Genomic DNA, 12,052 nt, shown 5'->3' with positions numbered 1-12,052 from the left:
CTATATCTGGAGAGAGCTGATCTTGTCTTTCGGCCATTCTTCTACAAACTTAACTGCCGCCCTAGTACCTCTTCTTTGTGGCTTCTGGCTTTATTGCTCCTTCCCCTCAAGTCTCCTCTATTCTCTGACACGCACTAACTTTCAGGTTCCCCACGAGGCCCTAGACTCAGTCCAGACTTGGTGAGTCTGAAAATATTGGGTGTGGCACCCCTATGGCCAGCAGACTGGAGGGAAAGTACTGTCCCTAGAGCACTAATATTGAAAATATCCTCCTATAGCTCTCTCCTCATCCTCCCATCCCTCCCCACCCCCAACTGAGCCTGGAAGGGCGCTGTTTGCCCTGTGCTTGCTCCCCAGGGCAACAGGCCAGGCGGCAGGTGTGTGTGTGTTGAATAAGGCCATCTCCGGAGCAGAGTGACTGGAGATGAGCTTTGTTTAAATATTAAAGAAGTCAATCATTAATCACGCCTGGCTCTTTGCCCAGCTACCCACTGTCTCCATTTGGGAGGGCCTGGGCTGGGGTAGGGAGAGCCACGGGGAAGTTGGTGAGGCTACTTGCATCTTAAGTGGCCAAAAAAGAGCTTTTGGGGATGGGATTATGTAGCCTAACACAGGGTGGGCCAGAGGATCAGTGGAGAGATGTGCCGACCCACATAAAAAACACAATGATCATAACCTGGGCACCACCAATTCGTAAAGGAAAGTCCAGTTATACCTGAGGACATTTTATAAGGGTACTGAAGCAGAGTCCTTTTTCTAACCAGAGCAGAGATTCCTTGAGTCCTGCAGCTCCAACCAAGCCCGGTAGCTGGGCTCCTGAACTAAACAAGGCTATGTGAAGAATCACTTCTGGGTATGACTTGTGACGGGGGCGGTTTGGAGGGAGACAGCCACTGAGTCACTAAAACCATAGTTCCTGAGCCCCTTGGAGAAAGGGGGTTGGCCTGGAACCCAAAGCACACATGGAATCACAGTTGGTCACCTGTGCACATGGCGTCACACACCAGTTTGCAAACACACAATCAGAATGCCACATGTACCCCAGATCTGCCACAGTTGCACAATTGGGCACTATGCTTGCAGACTCTCCCCTCCCTGCTACCTCACCCTCCCTGGCTTGACTGCCCTCCTCCTGCCCCACAACTTTACCAGTCTGACTGGTGGCTAGTCTGCGCCCCAACCATCAGATTTCATCCACGGAGGCTTCTGGTTCTGCCATGTGAAGATCCGAATAGTCAAAATAATTGAGCACAGCATCAGGATAAGACAAAGGCCCAGCAGCAGCCACTGTCCTCGGGCAGCCTGGTGAGGCTCCATGGGTACACACAGGAAGTTGATGTTGCCTGTCTCAGTGTTGTCTGAAGAGTCTTTGTTCGCTGACTGTTTTTCCATGATGAATAGCCTGGAGGCCAACCCCAGGATCATCAGGAACATGATAATGCATAGGATCAGCAGCACCCACTGCCCGGACCTGGCTGCCTTAGGCTCCAACTCCATGTTCAGGAATGCCGCTTTAGGTTTTCTTCTTTCTGTGGAAGACAAGATGGTCTCACAGAGAAGATGAGTCTGGGGAGGGGAACTTGGGGCCCCCTGTGGCTGTCGGGGAAGATCTGACAGCCACTGACCTTCTCTCTTCTCAGGTCACAAGTAAGGGCATTGCCCCAGAAGGAGGGTGAGAAAGAAGAGTAGAAGGAAGAGAAGGAGAAGATGGATGTGGGTAGGGCAACATAGCCCATGGAGCCCAGTCAGGAGGTAAGGTGTTAACCCTCTACTCAGATGCCAGCCTGACAGTCTAGCTGGCTTGTGTGCCAGGAAGCAACTGAGTTGGGGGCTGGGAAAACTGAGTTTTGTGGTCATGGCTGAGGCTGCACCAGGTCTGGTACAAAGAGGGCCCCCCAGCAGCACTGCTGGGCCGGCTCAAGCCAGGCTGTAGATGTTAAGGTGAGAGTAGGGGCTGTCCCAGGGCAGGGCAGTGTGAGGCCTCGGGCTGCACCAGAGTTGGGAGAAGGGTCAGATTATCCAACCTGGAAAGGAACAGCCGAAGTCTGGCCAGCCCAGGATTTCCCCCTGCTGCACATTCTCGGTCACCAGCCAGTTCAGCAGTGGCTTGAAGTAGCTCAGGAGAGCCTCCGAAGACACCTTGGACTTCCCAGTCAGCTCCTTTAGGACCTGTGGCCAGGGCTTGCTTGAGCCCACCTTCAGGACATCCCTGGGGGCGTGAGGACAACTGTGAGGCCATGTGAGGGTGTCAGCAGGTGCTGTTGGAACTCCTCAGTAAATTCAACCCTGGCCCCAGGACTTTGCCAGTCAGAGTCTTCCCATAGAGCTCAGCATAGTGGGTATGATAACCAGCTTTGAAATAAAACTTAGGTGAGTTTGAATCTCAATTCTGTCACTAATTAGCTGTGGGTTCTTGGGTAGGTAACCTAACCTGTCTGAGCCTCAGTTTTCACATCCATAAAATGGAGATAATAATAGTATCTACCTCACAGTGTTGCTGCAGTGCCTAGAGGCAATAAATAGAGGCAATGATTGCTGCTGTTTATCAGCACTAATGATCATTGTTATTCTCCTGGATTCAAATAGGCATGAAGTCTGAGCTACTGTTCCCTGCAAGGTGCCCAGGGACAATAGGTAGAGTTAGCTTTTCAGCTTTCTGATCTCACAGGTAGGGCTTGGGAAAGTTCAAGAGCTCATGAGCAGGAAAGGTCTCTGTGTGTCACCTGCAGTACTGCACAAATGTCAGCTCTGTCTTCAGGCACACCCAGTATGTGGTGGCAGGTGGTAGAGCCTTCAGCTCGGCACACTGTCCTCACGGTGGGGGGTACAGGGTGTGCTGAAGCCAGGTTTCCCAGCTCCTAACCCCAGGCTCCCTGCAGAGCAGCAGTGGGCAGATGTTGGTCCTTTTTAACCTGTTGGTCCCTGATCTGACCAGGAAAGAAGTGGGGTCTGGGGGCTCAGAGGTCACCATGTTCTAAACCCAGAAGTGCTTACTTATGGGCCACAGAACCTCAGGAACACAATTTAAAACCTCTCTCAGCCTCAGTTCCTCATCAGTAAAATGGGCCCCATGAGTACCCGCCCTTCATCGTGGTGAGGAGTACACCAGATAGTGATGAAGGAGGACTTTGTAGCCTGCAAACATAACACACATCTCTTAATAAACAACTGGGAAGGAATGAGGGGAAAGTAAAGGTCACATATTCTTGGCTGAAATCACTGGAGAAGAGTGTAGTTAGGAATACAGAGAAATGAAGGTAAAGAGTTACCAAGATTGAAAGAAAAGAAATAAAAAGCAAAAAAAAAAAAAAAAAAAAAAACTTGGTGAGAGTATATTAGACCCCAGATCCTGGGTAAAAGGAAGATGCTGATGGGAGAACTTCATCCACTGAGAATCTGCTTACTTTTTTTTTTCTTTTTTTGGGGAACCAGGAGTTGAATCAGGGGCACTTGACCACTGAGCCACGTCCCCAGCCCTATTTTGTATTTGATTTAGAGACAGGGTCTCACTGAATTGCTTAGCACCTCACTTTTGCTGTGGCTGGTTTTGAACTCATGATCCTCCTGCCTCAGCCTCCTGAGCTGCTGGGATTACAGGCATGTGTCACCGTGCCCAACAAGAGTCTGCTTACTTAAAAACACTCTTCAGCCTGTGAGGACAAAGTCTGTAACTCACCAGTGGCCCATGTGGGCTGCACAGAAGACAGAGGGCTGCAAAGCTTGCAGATGGGCATTTCTTGGAACACCCAACTACAAAGTAACAGCAGCATATCCACGGACAAGGTCAGGCCTACCGTGGCAGGGTGCAGGAGGTAGGCAGACTTTGGGAACTTAGAGGTCCACTTGGATCCTCCATTTCCAAAAGAACAAGACTGGAGCCTGGTCCAGGGGATTTGCACATAGGAAGTAGCAAAATCAAATTTTAAGCTACTTGAGGCAAGCTGGTATGGTGGCGTGCACCTTAATTTCCAGGAGGATATTAATTACTCAGGAGGCTGAGGCGGGAGAATTGCCTGAGCCCAGCAGTTCAAGACCAACCTGGGCAACATAGTGAGATCCATCTTAAAACCAGAAAGGAAAAAAAAAAAGGTATGTTTGGCAAGAGTAGCCTAGAATCTCTTCTTCTCTCCACCCCTCTGTGAAACTGAGGGAAAACCTGAATAAAACCTCTAGACTTAACCCACTTCTCCTCTTAGCTAACCTTCAGTCACCTTTCCCCATGTGTCCTCAGGGAGGCAGATTTGAGACCTTTCTCACACTTGATGCTCTGTGAATAAACTCTAATTTGCCAAATTCCTCATTTCAGTGATTGGCATAATGTACTGTGGACCAAGTGGACTTCACCCAACAACACCTGCTTGCCACGCCCCACATCCCTGCAAAACCCTCACCTCCTCTGTCCCCTGCAGAGCCCACTGTCCAGAAAATGGAGTTCCAAGTCCTACACCTGGAATTCAGGTCTTCCCAGAACAGGGATCTGGGTGGTGATGCAGGAGCACTGGCGAGCAACAGTGAGAGACTGGCCACAAGGAGTGAAGCCTAGTGCACCCTGGGAGCCCTGTGCACTGGGGTGGGGGGGAGGGGGGAAATGGTGAGAATGCCTGAAGCCAAAAGTCCCACCAAGCAGGTGGGATAAAGAGGGGTGGTTAAAAGTGAGCTGGTGTAAACTGGGCACAGTGGTGCACGCCTGTCATCCCAGTACCTCAGGAGGCTGCGGCAGGTGGATGTCAAGTTTCAGGCCTGTCTCAGCAACTTAGCAATTAAAAAAAAAAAGTAAAAATGGCTGGGATGTAGCTCAGTGGTAAAGCATCCCTGGATTCAAGCCCCAGTACCAAAAAAAAAAAAAAAAAATAGGGAGTCAAAGTAAAGAAAACAGGTCTGTTACTTCTTGCACACTACATTTGGGTACAGAGATCCCTTCCTGGTCCCCTGGCAGACCTCCTAAGCCTCTTTGCATGTCCATTAAGGCCTTTCTTATTGCTATAGCCCCTTCCTAAATTTATTGATTTCATCCATTGCCCTTTGCTGAGTGCAAGGCTGCTGGTTGGCACTGGCACAAGTAAACATTTGCTAAATGAACACATGATGGGTAGCCAGAGACGTGAATGCAGATGACAGAGGTGCCTTATGTTCAACACATTCAGAAATGGGAAAAGCTAGGCCACCAGCTAAAACAAACCCCTGTGGTATGAAAGAGTAGGGGATGGTAGCCATGGAAAGTACAGCTCAAGGTCCAGGGGACCAGTCCTGCAACACATCTGGCCTGGTGATCACAGACAAAGTTCATGGTGGAATCACAAATATGCTCATTAAATATGCAAAGGATACCAAGTTATGTGGGGTTGCTAATCCTCTGGGAGACAGGAATAAAACTCCAGGTGACCTTTACCAATTATCAGAATGAACACATTAAAATCAGTAGAAATCAAGAGGAAAAAGACCAGGGCAGCCGGTGGACTCTGCATCTCATTGGTTGGGGTGTTGATCTTAGAACCATTAGACCTGGGCCAAATCTCTCCAGAAGGGCCTGTGTCTTTGGATGGAAGAAATGGTGTGAAAGACCTTGTGTTTTGGAGTAGTTCTGGTTTCAAAGCATGACTTTTCTTCTTGCTATATCGAATGGCACACAATCATGTCACCTCTCTGACCTTCTGTTTCATAGTTTGTAAAAGGTGGATGGGTAATAATGTCCACTTTATAAAATTAAGAGTAACTAACATTATGCATGGTAAGAACACTCATCAGAGAGCCTGGACCATTGCAAGAATGTTCTGTATTTTCAATTTAGGCCCCCAAACCCCTCCAAGTTTGCTTCAGGACCGAAAACAAACAACTAAACAAACAACAACAAAAAAAAACCTCATGCCACAGAGGCAGGCATGAAAAGGCTGAGCTAAATAGCAAGTGTAGGGAGAAAAGACTGGGGGATCAAAGTGGACCACAGGCTGATCAGAAGCAAGCCAAGAGACTGGTGCGAGAGCAACTTGGATTAGTCTAGGAACTGGACGAGCACCTCATGGAAAGGTGGGAAGAGCAGAGTGCATCCACTGTTGCCTCAAATGCTGCTGAGGGGACAATTGGGCATTGCAAAAGGGACGAGTAAGGAGATTCAGGTAGAAAATAAAAGGTCAAGACAGGGCTCCAGCACTGGCTCTCTTCCTGGGACACTGGTGTCGTGCATGTGCTCATGTGTATGTGCATGCGCAAGTGTTAGCCAGAGGGGCTAAATAGCATGTTTGGCCACAGGAGGATAAACAAGAGGAAATGGGCTTCAATTAATGTAGGACAGACTGCAGTCTGACACAAGGAAGAATTTTCACTGGAATGTCCACCCAGTGAAGCTCTGCCTAGGGAACCCAGGGTGGCCAGCGGAGACGAGAGAGCCTGGAGCGGGACTCCCTGTGAGGAAGATGGAGAGTAGAGGACAAATGAGGGAGGCGGGCACTTACCCTAGGATCTTCCCAGCCATCTTGGAGTTATAGATGTTACACTGGTGCAGTGGTCCCATGTGGCCTGCGGCCTTGCACAAGGCTTCATGGAACTGGAACTGAAGCACTAGGCTGATGAAGTATCTGGAATGTGAGGGCAGGCTGGGAAGTGGGGTCAAGCAGGGGAGCCCAGGACCACATGGGGCCTGGCAGCTCTGACACACAGTGGCCCTTGTCAGCAGTCACCACCTTGGACAGGCCCTATAAGATTGGAGGCTCTCCTTCTCGACCTTCCTGACAATCACCCCAACCCTCACCTCCCTCTTCTTCCCCTCCTCTAGGGGACAGCAGGGATGGTGTAGAATATTCCCATTATACAGGATCTGATGGGAAAGTTCAAAGGATCTCAGGGCACAGCCCTAAGAAGGCTGTGCCATCTGAAGGGAAGAGGTGGGCAGGGCCACAGGAGATGTTTGAACCTAGAGATGCTGGGCCGAGTCACCATGCCCCCCCAAATCTCATCTCCCAGAGCTGATAGCACCCAGGCCCTTACCCTATGTAAGGTATGCTGGCAGAAATGTGGAACTTGGCACCTGGGTCAAAGTCATCCTCTGACCGAGGAATAGGGGGGCACAGGCCCTGGTACTTCAACCTGGTAGGAGAAAGACAGAGGCTTGCTCATGGTACCTGGAAGGTTCTCAGAGCCTTTTCTTCTTCAAAGCATTTGTATGTCCATCAAAACTGGACCAGGCTGGCCAATATGTCTTCATTCATTGAGTGAAAAGACGTGAGATTGGGAATCAGTCAGGTCTCTGGGTGTCATCAAGAGAACAAGGAAGGCCAAGTTCCTGTTTGTATCCGTCTCCATCCTGGTGATGGGAGGCGGTGGATTACAGACCGGGAAACAGGCCGTTTCATCTGGTAAGTAGTGCAAGAAGAAAACAGAAACCCCTGCGGTGTGGTATTACTAGTGTTCCCATTTTACAAATGAGGAAACCAAGGCTTAGAGATGAGGAATTGACTGCAGGACTGCAGTAGTCACTGGGAAGAGCTGCAGGCTCACACCACCCTGTGTTCACCAGACTTGAGCCAGTCAATCCCGGGCCTGGTGGATGTGGAGATGCCCTGGTCATGGGCATTTATTATTGAATCAAATGATGTGCCTGACTGGGGCGGGCTCCTTTGGCAGCCTGAGGATGCTAAGCCCCTGGCATGTGTGCATGTGTGTCCAGGTGGTGGGCCGGCCTCTCCCCAGTGAAACGATTTCCTGAGAGGAAATGCTTAGGCCCCGTAATCCCCTCTTCTGGCCCCACTGTAGGAAGAGGAAGGGAGAGAGGTGCAGGGGCCTGCCTGGTGGTCAGTGCTGTGTTCTCAGAGAAACGCAGCTTCCCAGCCACCCCGGAAGCAGGTGGGACCACCGCTGGGGTCCTCGTTTTCACAGATGAGATTGAAGCCTACACTTGCTCAGTGCTGGTGACAGGTTGAGGTGACAGAATGAGGTCTTGTGGACGCCCATCCTGGCTCCACCCACTACATCATGGATACATTTATCTGATGACAGCAAACAGTCCACACTGCCCTGGGGCTTCCCCGGCCCTTAGGGCACCAAAGTTGCACCCTTCGTTCTGCTTCCAAAAGAGAGACCAGCAGCACCCTCTGGCAGTGGTGAGGACCCCTATCCAGGGGTGAGGATGGAGCGGAGAGCCCAGCACCACTGCCTTCCCTACCTGAAGTTCCACCACTCCTGGTTGTAGATGTCCTTTTGGATGGTGCCATCAAAGATCTTCCAACGAAACCTATCTATCATATAGCCGAAGGGGATGAAGGCGATCTTGTCCAGAGCAATGCCCATTAGGAAGTTGACCTCCTCCTCTGGGGACAGGGAAAAGGTGATCAGACGGTGGCTCCTGGACTCTCTCTTCCTTTAGCCTTGTCTGGACACCTCTGTCCCCCAGACTCAGGCTGCCCTCCTTCTTTCTCCTTGGTCCCCAGCACCTGAGTCCTGATGCTGCTGGCTGAGCAGGCCTCTATTAAGCAGATGCTGATAGGAGGAGGCCGAGAGGGTGACCATTGACCCCACCGCCTCTCCAAAGGCAGGATTGGCGCCTTCTCGGAAGAGGATGGAGAGGTTCTTGTACTGTAAGAAGTACTGGATATGGCCCATCTGGTGGAAGATGGACAGCAGATCTTCTATGTTCACTTCGGTGCACTTCTTTACCCTAGGATGAAAGGGCAGAGGTCAAGGGGCATGGGGATGCTCTGGACAGAACAAGAGGCTTCTCCATTCAGGCTCTTATTAAAGGAATGGGGTGGATGGGCAGGAGATCAGAAGAACCTTGAGTTCTGTCTTTTCCTCTCCAGGTCCCATATCCAACCAGTGACCAAGGTGGTGGCTTTCATATCCATCTTCCCTTCTGTGCTCCCAGATCTTATTCCCCCTCCCTGTCCCATCTCTTCCATTGCCCACTCCTCGCCCAGGCTGCCTGCGACAGGCCGATGTGGGCAGTGGGACAGTACAGGTTGGGGGTGTGGTGCTGACTGCAGGCCGTGCCGGTGGTGGGCACCTGAAGTCTTTGCCATTGTAGAAGTCCCAGGCAGAGGTTTGGCACTCCACTTCCCGCCCATCGGGTGGTCTCTCCAACATGGACTTTTTCCAGAAATCAGGTGGGGTGGCCAGCATCCCCAAGGAGGTAAAAAATTTTTCAGCCTCTTCAAACATTTTCCCAGGCTTCCAGCGCTGTGGGGAAGAGGGTGCGTGGGCACTGCCCTATTTGCTCAGGGGTGCTGGAGGGTGGGCACACCCACAGGCCAAGAACTGACCTGGCCTTTCATGATCTTCGTGATGTCCTCAGGGGGTTTCTTGGGGAAGGGCAAGACCAGGTCTAGGATGTTGACCCATGACTGAGCCCACATGTTCCCTGGAAGGGGAGTGGAGGTGCTAAGAGAAGGGGACAGTGGTCTCCCTGCTTATTGAGCGCCTGCCTCTGCCACCGGCTGGGCCTTTACCTAGCAGATGAGCAGGGATGGGCCCCCTCACGTCGATGATATCGGGCCCGTAGTGGCGGTGCAGGGAGCGGCGCACGTAGGCATGCAGGTTCAGATAGAGCGGCTTCAGCTCCTGGAAGAGCTGCTCCAGGTCTTGCTCCAGGGACTCATCCTCATACTTGGAGCGCCACAAAGCCCCCATGTCTTTGTAGCCTGGAACAGGAGAGGGGACCCACCAGGTGCTCACTACCCTTCCACCTTGGCCTCGAGAGGCCGGACACCCCGCCGCCTTCCAGGGAAGCCACTCAACCTTGGAGTCTTCATCTGCAAAATGAAAACACTACCTCCCAAGGCCACTGTGCACGTTGTCAGATCAAAGACGAAAAGTATCGAGTGAAGCCCACAACGTGAGCTCCAAGTCATGCCTGCTAGACCCTGTCTTCTTCCACCCTGCCTGAAGCCCCCTTAACCACCCAGTGACCACATGGGTTTATTTCAGATCCTCCAAAATGCCAGCTCCCTCCCCATGGGAACTTCTGCCTGGGATGCTCTTTTGCCCTGGCTTGTGTGGCTCTTGCCCATCTTTCTGTGTGAACATCAGAGGGACCTTCTCTGACCCCATATCTGGAGCCAGCGTCTCCTCATTCCCTCCCTGGGCAGCTCCTTCCTCTGCGACACCATCCCAAGTGGTACCAGACATGAGTGTTCAATTGAACAAAATCACCTCCCCACCAGGGCCATCTGTTTATCTTTACCCACTTAGTTTGAGAACTTCTGCAGTACCCAGCACACATTAGGTGCTTTACCAATATTTGGGAAGCCCAGCTCCAGAGCCGGTGGTGACCCTCTCTGGGCCTCTGCAGACTCAGCTTTGTCCCTTCCCAAGTGTTGCCCTGGGACTGGTCCAACCTGCTCACCGTTGAGCTGCGCGGCCTTGTTGCTGAGGATTACGTAGCGCTCGAAGATGGGACGAAGCTGGCGACCCACAGCATCCCGCCAGCCTTGCCAGGCCCACAACAGCTCCTTCTGGTCCCTGGAGTGGGCCATGATTTCTTGGAGGTCTGGGCCCAGAAAAGGAGCTGTGTGGGACCCCGTGTACCTTCCTCTACCCTCAGCCTCCCTGGGTGCCAGTCCCTGACCAAGAGAACACAGTTTGGGTTGGGAGGCCCATTGAAAGGGCAGGGTTGGGTGCTTACCAGGCTCCAGGGGCAGGCAGGGCCCCTCATCCAGGCACACCTGGGCCATACTGTATGCCGTCTCCATGTAGGCCAGAAGCTTGTTGTACTGGGGGGGCAGGTGTCACCCAGGGCAGGCCTGTGCCCTTGGGCCCACTCCCAGCACTAGCCCCACCAGCCAGGAGAAGTGGGCCTGGCTGAAGCTCCCACCTCCAGAGGAAGTTCTGGTCCCCGCCAACCCCCTCCTGCCCCAGACACGCTGGCTCCCCCACCAGGCCTGACCCACCCACCCCTGGGGTGGGGGAGCGTGTGCCTGGAGGCCTGGGGCTCTATCCATCACCTCCCAGAGCTCGTCCTTGGGCAAGGCCGCCTTGCCTATGTCCAGCAGCTTACTCAGCATGCGCTTCACGACCGGGTCCTGGAACTGGGCGATCTTAAACAGGCGGGCCCGGGTGCCGAAGTACACCATGACCTGGGACCTCTCCAACTCCTTGTGCAGCTGGAAAGAGGGTCACTGTATTTGTCGTGTCAGGTCAGGGGAAGGTGTAAGCATCCCATGTCGAGCCCCAGGGCCACAGCACCCCAACCCCCTCCCAAAGCCCACTTTAATGGTCCAGAAATAGTGAAGATTTGCTAAGAGGAAGAAGGAGAAAGCCTGGATCCCTAGAAGCAAGAAGGTAAGATTTACAAATGAAAAGTAGCCACAGATTCTTATGCAGAGAAAGTCTGAGGCCACCAAGGGGCCTGGAGTTTGCAATTAGCTTTAACATGTGCTTTGGGTTTTCCCTCTTTCCTCTAGCTCTGGAAAGGGGGCAGGAAGTAGGGTCCCCAACCTCCCAAGACCCCTGAGAAGAGCAAGAGGATTCAGAAGGACTGGGGGGGAGGTGGTACCATACCATATCCTCCCGATTTTTCTTGGTGATGTTGGTGACATAGTTCCAAGCAGCCTCCATGAACTGGTTCAACACAACCTGGGCTGTTTGCTCATAAAACTGCAGGAACAGCTTTGCCTCAGTCTCGTTGTAGAACTCATCTGCAGGGAAGGGGATGGGCATCATGTGGTCTGGGGAGGCCTGCCCCTGCCCAGTCCCCTTCTCTGGTCCCACGCTCCTTCAGGTCCCAGCCGCACCTAAGCTTTGATCACCCACAGTCATGAGCCATGGCAAGAGCTGTCTGTAACAGAGGAGCACAAGTAGGTAAGGTCCAGGGCGAGTCCATCTTGTTCCCATGACCAAGAGAACAGCAGAGCTGGAGGAGGCTATGGGCCAATCACGAGCCAGCTCCATATTGTGACATCAGGGGCCACAGGGTCAGCCATGGAATGTTAGAACTGGAAATTCCCCACCTGCCTTCTGGTGCAACTGTCCCCATTTTACAGATGAGGAGACTGAGGTCTAGAACAGTCGAACCATATGACCTGGTTCACCTGGCCAGCTGATGGCAGAGCCAAGAGGAGAACACGGG

General features: G+C 52.3%; 1 protein-coding gene across 1 annotated transcript; it reads right to left on the bottom strand.

The window, feature by feature from the left end:
• Positions 1-1,164: 1,164 nt before the first annotated feature.
• Positions 1,165-11,806, bottom strand: LOC308636369 (angiotensin-converting enzyme-like protein Ace3; the record flags this gene model as incomplete). The annotated part of the gene is given in 15 exon segments (XM_081271781.1): positions 1,165-1,529; positions 2,025-2,209; positions 6,450-6,572; positions 6,982-7,080; positions 8,156-8,300; positions 8,424-8,647; positions 8,993-9,165; positions 9,249-9,346; positions 9,435-9,626; positions 10,331-10,474; positions 10,610-10,697; positions 10,929-11,087; positions 11,485-11,621; positions 11,718-11,784; positions 11,786-11,806. Coding segments are annotated over 15 exon segments (2,220 nt in total).
• Positions 11,807-12,052: the final 246 nt, after the last annotated feature.

The sequence above is a fragment of the Spermophilus citellus genome, assembly GCF_964194105.1.
Source record: "Spermophilus citellus genome assembly, chromosome: 17".
Taxonomy (NCBI): domain Eukaryota; kingdom Metazoa; phylum Chordata; class Mammalia; order Rodentia; family Sciuridae; genus Spermophilus; species Spermophilus citellus.
Note: the sequence above shows the minus strand (reverse complement) of the source record. Positions and strands in the feature narration are given on the sequence as shown.